General features: G+C 42.8%; 1 protein-coding gene across 1 annotated transcript; it reads right to left on the bottom strand.

Annotated features, from left to right (window-relative positions):
• Nucleotides 1-2,006: 2,006 nt before the first annotated feature.
• On the bottom strand, nt 2,007-7,123 carry LOC139369821 (amphoterin-induced protein 1-like). Its single transcript, XM_071109095.1, has 2 exons — nt 6,914-7,123; nt 2,007-6,327 (listed from the first exon to the last, which is right to left on the bottom strand). Exon 2 carries the CDS (start codon nt 6,297-6,299, stop codon nt 4,653-4,655), a length of 1,647 nt encoding a protein of 548 aa, XP_070965196.1. The 5' UTR covers nt 6,300-6,327; nt 6,914-7,123; the 3' UTR covers nt 2,007-4,652.
• Between the last annotated feature and the right edge of the window lie 220 nt (nt 7,124-7,343).

The raw sequence follows: 7,343 nt of genomic DNA, 5'->3' as shown, positions 1-7,343 counted from the left end.
GTTAGATATTACTGCACTGTTGGAGCTAGAAACACAAGCATTTCGCTGCACCTGCGATAACATCTGCTAAATATGTGGATGCTGACAACCACGCTGGTGCCCCAACACCACACTGAGACCATGCCTGTCTGCATCTGACTCTCAAAGATTCACCAGGACCGACCATCATTATTCCAGTTCTGTTTACATCTGAAGTGAACTGCAGACAGGTAATGAAAAGTGAACAAGCTCCACTACTGTGCGATTATTCCAATTATGAGAATAAAACAAAGTTAACCTGTATCAGATTTGTGATTTATTAAGTCTATTGTGCTGTTTTGCAAATGTGGTAGTTTGACTATTGACATGGATTCTCGTTCAGATTAACCAGGTTGATTATGGGCCCATTCACAGTGTTAGACTGCATGTTCAGCTAAATCATTCACAATACAGTCCACTAGATGGCATGAAAACCCATAGACTCACAAATACACTATATTATCGGCAGTCATTTCATTAAATCAGGAGGGGGCTTACAGAGAAAGGATGAGTCATCTTCTGAATTCAGTCTACACACACACACACACAACTACATGCCAATCATTGAGCATCAGCAGGCACTGACTGCATGCACCATGCCATCTGTGCCTGCTCGAAATACAGTCATCTTAGATTCAGGTCGTTCTTACATTTCTGCTGCGGGTTGATTGGTTCTAATTATAAACTATGCTTGAATATCTACTACCACACCTCAATACTTCCTATTACTTAACTATTTGTGACAATACATATTGTACAGTATGTTACTGCAAGGCCGTAGACCTAGTTGAATTAAAAATGTGCAGGGATCTTCACATTTGTCATACACTCTCATCCAGAGTGTCTTACTGTAGTACATTTTCATACTGGTCCCCCATTGGATTTGAACCCACAACCCTGGCATTGAAAGAGCCATGCTCTACCAACTGAACCACATGGGACCTAAGCATCTAGCATCTGCTGACATATCACCCAGTTTAATCAAACCTGTCACTTCATTACAAAACCTGGATGATTTTGCTTTTGGTCAGCGTTGCTAAATCAGGGATTACGTCCCAAATAGCACCCTATTCCCTAACCAGAGGCAAATGGGCCCTCGTCAAAGGTAGTGCACTATATAGCCTTTTGGAATGAACCCAGGGTCTTTAGACTTCCCTCTCCAGTCCTCTTGAATCATTAATATAGTAGAAGTCTTCATTTACACTTTAGCAGTATTACATTAGCGGGTTCTGGCACACATGCCTTCATATTATAGAATCTAGATGGAAATATACCTTTACTTCTGCAGATATTGACACTTAATCCATAATGACATCGAGTACAGTAATTCAGATTGGTGATAAACACAAACCCACACAGAAAAACACTGTCCTTCCCTCAGTTTACCTGTAATGAAGTTACCTGTAAATGGCAAAAGGGATGTGATGGTGTGCACCTACAGCCACAAGACAGTGCCAAAGGTAAATGGTCCAAAAGAGGGAGAATAAAAAGCCTGCATCAAATGGTGCCTGAAGAAAGTAAACGGACTGCTCCTCCAGTGAACTGAGTTTTCACCTCAGTGATCCTGTGAGTTCTAACATTTCACCCCCTAGTGATCACAGTACATGTCATTAGGGTAATGTACTGTAGAAAAAGAAGCCAGTGGAGTGGCATGCCATTTGGGCCCGTGAGCAGGCCTGAATATCATGCTTCACTAACACTGGACACTCGCGTCACAATATCGCAAGGAGGGCTGTAATAAAGCATCAATTCTAGGCGATCAGATATTGACAGTAGTGGGAAAAGTACCCATGTGTCATACTTGAGTAAAAGTAAAGATACCTTAATAGAAAATGACTCAAGTAAAAGTTAGTCACCCAGTAAAATACTTGAGTAAGTTTTTGGTTTAAAAGTACATCTAATTGCTAAAATATACTTAAATATCAAAAGTAAAAGTAAATACTATAAATCATTTCAAATATTATATTAAGCAAACCTGAAAACATGATTTTCTTGATTTTTATTTGCAGATTGCCAGGGGCAGACTCCAACACTCATTTATAAATGAAGCATTTTTATATGGGAGTAAAAAGTAGATATTTTCTTTATGAATGTAGTGGAGTCAAAGTAATCAAAAATATAAATAGTAAAGTAGTAAAGTACAATAGTAAATAGTAAAGTACAGATAAACTACTTACCAAAAACAGTACTTACACAGTCGCTAGTGAAAGTCTACACAAGCCCTTGCACAGTCTTCACATGTTGCTGCATGTTGCCCTAAGAGTTGTGCAAAATTGGAAGAATATGATTCCAAATTATTCACAGCTGTAAAGGCTGCTATAGGTGCTTCCACCAAGTATTACCTCTGGGGTGTTAGGACATACGCAATCAATACAACATTTTGTATTTCTTAGTCATTTGGAAAATGTTCTATAAATGTTCTATAATGTGGAGCACATTGTATAGATCGATAGGAAAAAAATCTAATTTAATCTGTTTTTTTTAATACAATTTTAAGGCAGAAAAATGTGAAGACTGTGCAAGGGGTGTGTAAACTTCCACTAGGCACTGTAATAAGTAATTCAAAGTATTTTTACTTAGTTATGTGTCTCTTGAGTACTTCTTTCCAAGAAAAACACAGTATCATCACACTTCATGTTTTGGAAGTTTGAGGTTGTGAATACAGTTGACAGGTACAGTGGATGAACAGGAAGGCATTTGAGAGCATAGCAGAGAGATTCTGACAAAAGTCTGTCATTACAGATTAATGTCTTTGTACTTGACCCAACAATTCATAAGCAGTAAGTAGTAAGTAACACAGACGTACAGTAGGCAAACGCAGAACATCACAAGAAATGGCTACAACAAAGACACATAATACTTTTACACATGTATATAAACAGATAACATTTACTCAGCTGATTCCCTTTGTGAGTGTATAAGAGGTTACACACCGGTTACGCTTGAAATATTTTAACCAATCATTGCTTGGTCAGAGATGATACATTTTTCTTCAGGAGATTATAATACAGAAGAGCCAGAGGTCCAATAGCTTCTACCAGAAATGACCATGTCAATTGTCAAATGTAAGGGTCTTCAAAGCATAACAAGATTATAGGTTATGATAATATTCTCATATAACATTATCTGTCTTTAATTTACAATTCCTCTGCTAGTATGCAAAAGCACATACAGTATCTTGCAACATCTTTATATAATAATGTATACTGTAGGGATACATACTATTAAACATCTGATTAATAGATAGTTAGATAATGTATATACACATACATATGAAACTATATGACCCTGAGCAGGCAGAAACATAGACATGAATGGATTGCTTAAGAAAGTCTTGCTTCTGAAAATGTTAGTGGCACATGTTTTGTTGTGTGTGTTCAGTAACTGCTTTACTGTGAGTTAATAATGGGCCTTTCAGCTTATACTATAGGTTTGAGTATTTGGTCTTAAGAGGTGGGAGTCTGTCTTCAGAGATGTCCCTCTATAACAGCAGCGCAGTAAGCTCCTCCATCAAGGTACTGAAATTACGATGGCACCTGGTTTCAAGTTAAGAGGGCCAGAGATTCTCAGGTTGAAAAGCAGTTAGTCAAGGTTAGGTAATATCTAATGAAGTGTGTTAAGAAACCCCCATAGCATACAACTGGACTGAGTGACTAAACAGAGGTTCAGGTACAAAACAAGAGCTCAAACTTCATTGAGCTCAAACCTGATTTTCAGCTGGGTAACATTAGCATCTGACTGCGTCTTGACCATTTTTTCTGAGCTCATGGTGCTGGCATAATATCAATGACTTTTGTTTATATTATACCTCCTACATCAGTCCTTAATCTTAGTTGTGTCTGTTTAGCAATACAAGAATGACAGCAAAATATCTGTTGTTCCAGTGCTAAGAGTTGTGTTTCCATCCCAAGCTCAACTGTGGCAGGGGTGCTAAGTAGGCTAGCGTTTTAGCTGTACTACTGGCTGCTATTTCTACCATGTTTATAAGACAATCGCCCAGTCTGCATTTGTCCGTTTGCTTAGGGATTTGAACCCATGCCCAGAAGTACTCAGTGGATTTTCACAGCAACTCCCTTTGGTAGGACTCGGCCTGGCTGCAAACAAATATCCTTTCTGTCCCACACTGTCCCATTAGCATCCCCCCCCCCAATAATGACTAAGTGACAGAGACTATTATTAGCCTGGTGATCCAGGCGTCACAGCAGCACAGATGTATTGGAGCAATGTTGAGTCTATTCAAGTGAATACACTTCAATGCTGCTTCTGTTGGTTGCATAAATTCAGCTACAACTCATAACGTATTTGTGCCCCTTGTCACTGGAAAGAATCAACAATATTGGTATTCTAACACAAAGGGATGAAGCATTTGATGAACACATAGATTGCTACAGAATAAATTAGTGAGAATTAATCCTCATTTGGTTGAAAGTTCTTGTTTTATAAAAAGACAAGATAGTGTAATCCCACTACGTAAAGCTACTTACCCTATTGAATATCTACATATGGAAAATGGATAGCCTCCTCCTGCTTCATGAGCAAGTTACAGTCCTACTGAGGCAGCTCAGTCACCCATCCTCCACCCTCCCCCTAGTGTTTTTATGTGGAAGATCCTCCAGTTGAAGCGAAACACCATCTCACACAACAATAGGGGTGTCCGAGTACACAGAGCTCAGAGACTCTGCGTCTGACTTCCTTCTCTGTTCCTGCCTCCCTCTGTCCTCCTCCTGCCACTCCTCATCCTCCTCCCCACATGGGCTCAGTCGCCCATTCTGCTCCAGCAGGCCCTTTGGGTCCAGGTAGGTGACATGCCTGTTAAAGGGAGGCTTGTCAAAGGCACCCCCTCCACCTCCACCTCCGCCCCCCTCCGGGCCTGTGTCCTCATGGGTGGGAGAGACGCTAAGGATGGAGGAGTGAAGGCTGTCCCCCGGGGCTCTCTTGTCCAGGCCCTGGCCCGGGCAGCAGATGCAGCTGCAGGGTGTGAGGTAGAGGTAGATGAGCACCATCATCGCACTGGCCAGACAGCCCACCAATGTGGTGTAGGCCGTCTTCATGCCCTCCTGCCCTCCAGCCTGAGTGGCGTTGTGCACTAACACAGTCACATACAGGGTCTCGTTGAAGGATTCCCCCACTGCGTAACAGGTGTAGATCCCAGAGTCCTCTAGCGTGATGGGGCCGACCTGCAGGCTGCCGTCGCTGAGGACCCTGGAACTCTGGTTACCAGAAGACAACTGCACATTGCCTGGAAGGACCCAGCTCTTCAGCATGTACCTCTGCCTAGTGTCACAGCCCAGTCTTATGAACTGCTCAAGGTAGGCCTCCTCGTCTAAAATGGTCACTGCGCTGCAATTCAGATGGACCTTGTTCAGCTCCAGGGTGAGTGCCTTCTCCTTCTGTGTGCCTGGGAGGAGGCAGGTGTGGTCGTCTCTGAAATCAGTGGCAGAGCTAAGCTCCTGGCGGTGCCAGCGGGACAGCATGCTGTACAGCTCACAGCTGCAGGGCAGCGGGTTGTTGTGGAAGTAGAGGCCATTCTTGATCCAGGCAGGCAGGACCTGGAGCTCCTGTATGGGCAGCAGTTTGAGCCGATTAGTGGACACGTCCAACAGAGTGAGTTTCTCCAGCCGATTCCTCTCTTTGACCAGCTCCAGGGGGAAGCGCTGGATCTGGTTCTGACTGAGGTAGAGCTTCTGCAGGCTGTTGAGGCTGGAGAAGGCAGTGCGGTCAATCTGGGAGATGTAGTTGTTGTAAAGCAGAAGCACCTCCAGGTGTTCCAGGGGCTCGAAGATGAACTCCTCCAGAATTTTCAGGCCATTTGAGGACAGGTCCAGGTAGCGCAACCGTGTGACATATAGGAAGGCCTCGGAAGAGAGGAAGGTGAGGCCGTTGTGGCTGAGCAGGAGGCTGTGCAGCATGCTGAGCTTGACAGGGGTCCATTCAGCTTTCAGTTTACTGATTTGGTTGAAGCTGAGGTCCAGCACAGCAGTGTAGCGAGGAAAAGCCATGGGGATGCTGGTCAGGTTCATCTTGGAGCAGCTAACGATGTTGCTGGCGCACAAACAGGTTTTGTGGCAGGTGACAGATTTTGAGCTGGTTGTTGCTCCTGAAGGCAGTAGGAGACTCAGGACCAGAAGGGCAAAGAGCCCCTTAATAGACACTCCTTCTATGGCACAGCGGGAACCAGAGAGTTTGCCATCCACCATGTCAGGTGCAGGCATGGTAGAGGATGTTGAATGTATTTTTAGATAGGGAATCTTAGTCTTCACAATGCAGAATTTAGACTTCATATGACATACATCCTCAATCGGCCATGTGCTGAAAGAAAATATATTGGAGGTCAGCAGCACATTGCTTCCCTTTACCTTGATATTTGTAGTGTCCCCTGGCTAAAATTATGCCAACACCTAGCAATAACATAAAACAACCACATGACAGTCATAACTCACACACGTGGTCTGTCAAGCATAGTAAATGCGCTACTAAACGGTAATGGATGATCAGAATATCTTACCTGCACTTTAACCATACGCACATGGTAGACTTACCGGGGTGCATTGCACCACAGGACCGCTACAAGTTCCCATAATGAGTTGAACTTCATGCGTCTCAGAACAGATCTCTAATTTCTACGCTTGTTTCATTCACTAACTCATGTTCGACATTGAATACACTGCCTACATTACATCCTACATGTCTAGCCACATTAGCCACAAAAAGCACTGCCGATATCCTATTGCTAAAGAGGAGAGTAGGCTATATATTATTAATAAAGCCAAAACAATTTAAATACTTTTCTATTAGCTGATGCCATGCAACATAGTTTTATTTTCAAAACCTATAGAAACGTTCAACATCCAGGTGACCTCTGCCTAAAATAAATCATCCACAAGCATTATTTTACCTTCTGCTCCCTCTCAAGGCGTAAACTGAAGAAGATCAAAGGCGATATTAAGAAATGTCGCAGGTTTGTACAGCAAATGGACCCAGGACGTCGATGCAAAATAGTAGCCTACCAATTGGCTATACTTCATATAATAAGAAAATGCTATTCGAAGTGATTCTTTAAGAGCGGAGTAGACCACAGCCTATGATGTCAAGCCTTCTATGCCGTATCAGAGAGAGCGAAGCAGCAGCCTTCTGCCGGATGAAGAGCCTTCTGATTGATTACTGGGAGGGCGCTCACGCGATGCACTATTACAAACACAGCACCGACCTCGAGTCAAATCCGTTAGTTTCCACTCCAGTAGCTCAATGCAACATTTGTACGTATTATTATCAAGGAAGGTAGAGTAAAACGATTAAATACAGATTAGGATAAAGGGGTATTAAAT

Source organism: Oncorhynchus clarkii, chromosome 17 (genome assembly GCF_045791955.1).
Source record: "Oncorhynchus clarkii lewisi isolate Uvic-CL-2024 chromosome 17, UVic_Ocla_1.0, whole genome shotgun sequence".
NCBI lineage: Eukaryota > Metazoa > Chordata > Actinopteri > Salmoniformes > Salmonidae > Oncorhynchus > Oncorhynchus clarkii.
This window is presented reverse-complemented; position numbering and strand designations above follow the sequence as displayed.

Excerpts from the sequence above, each read along its gene's own strand:
- LOC139369821 (XM_071109095.1), bottom strand. The coding sequence starts at position 6,299 with ATGAAGTCTAAATTCTGCATTGTGAAGACTAAGATTCCCTATCTAAAA.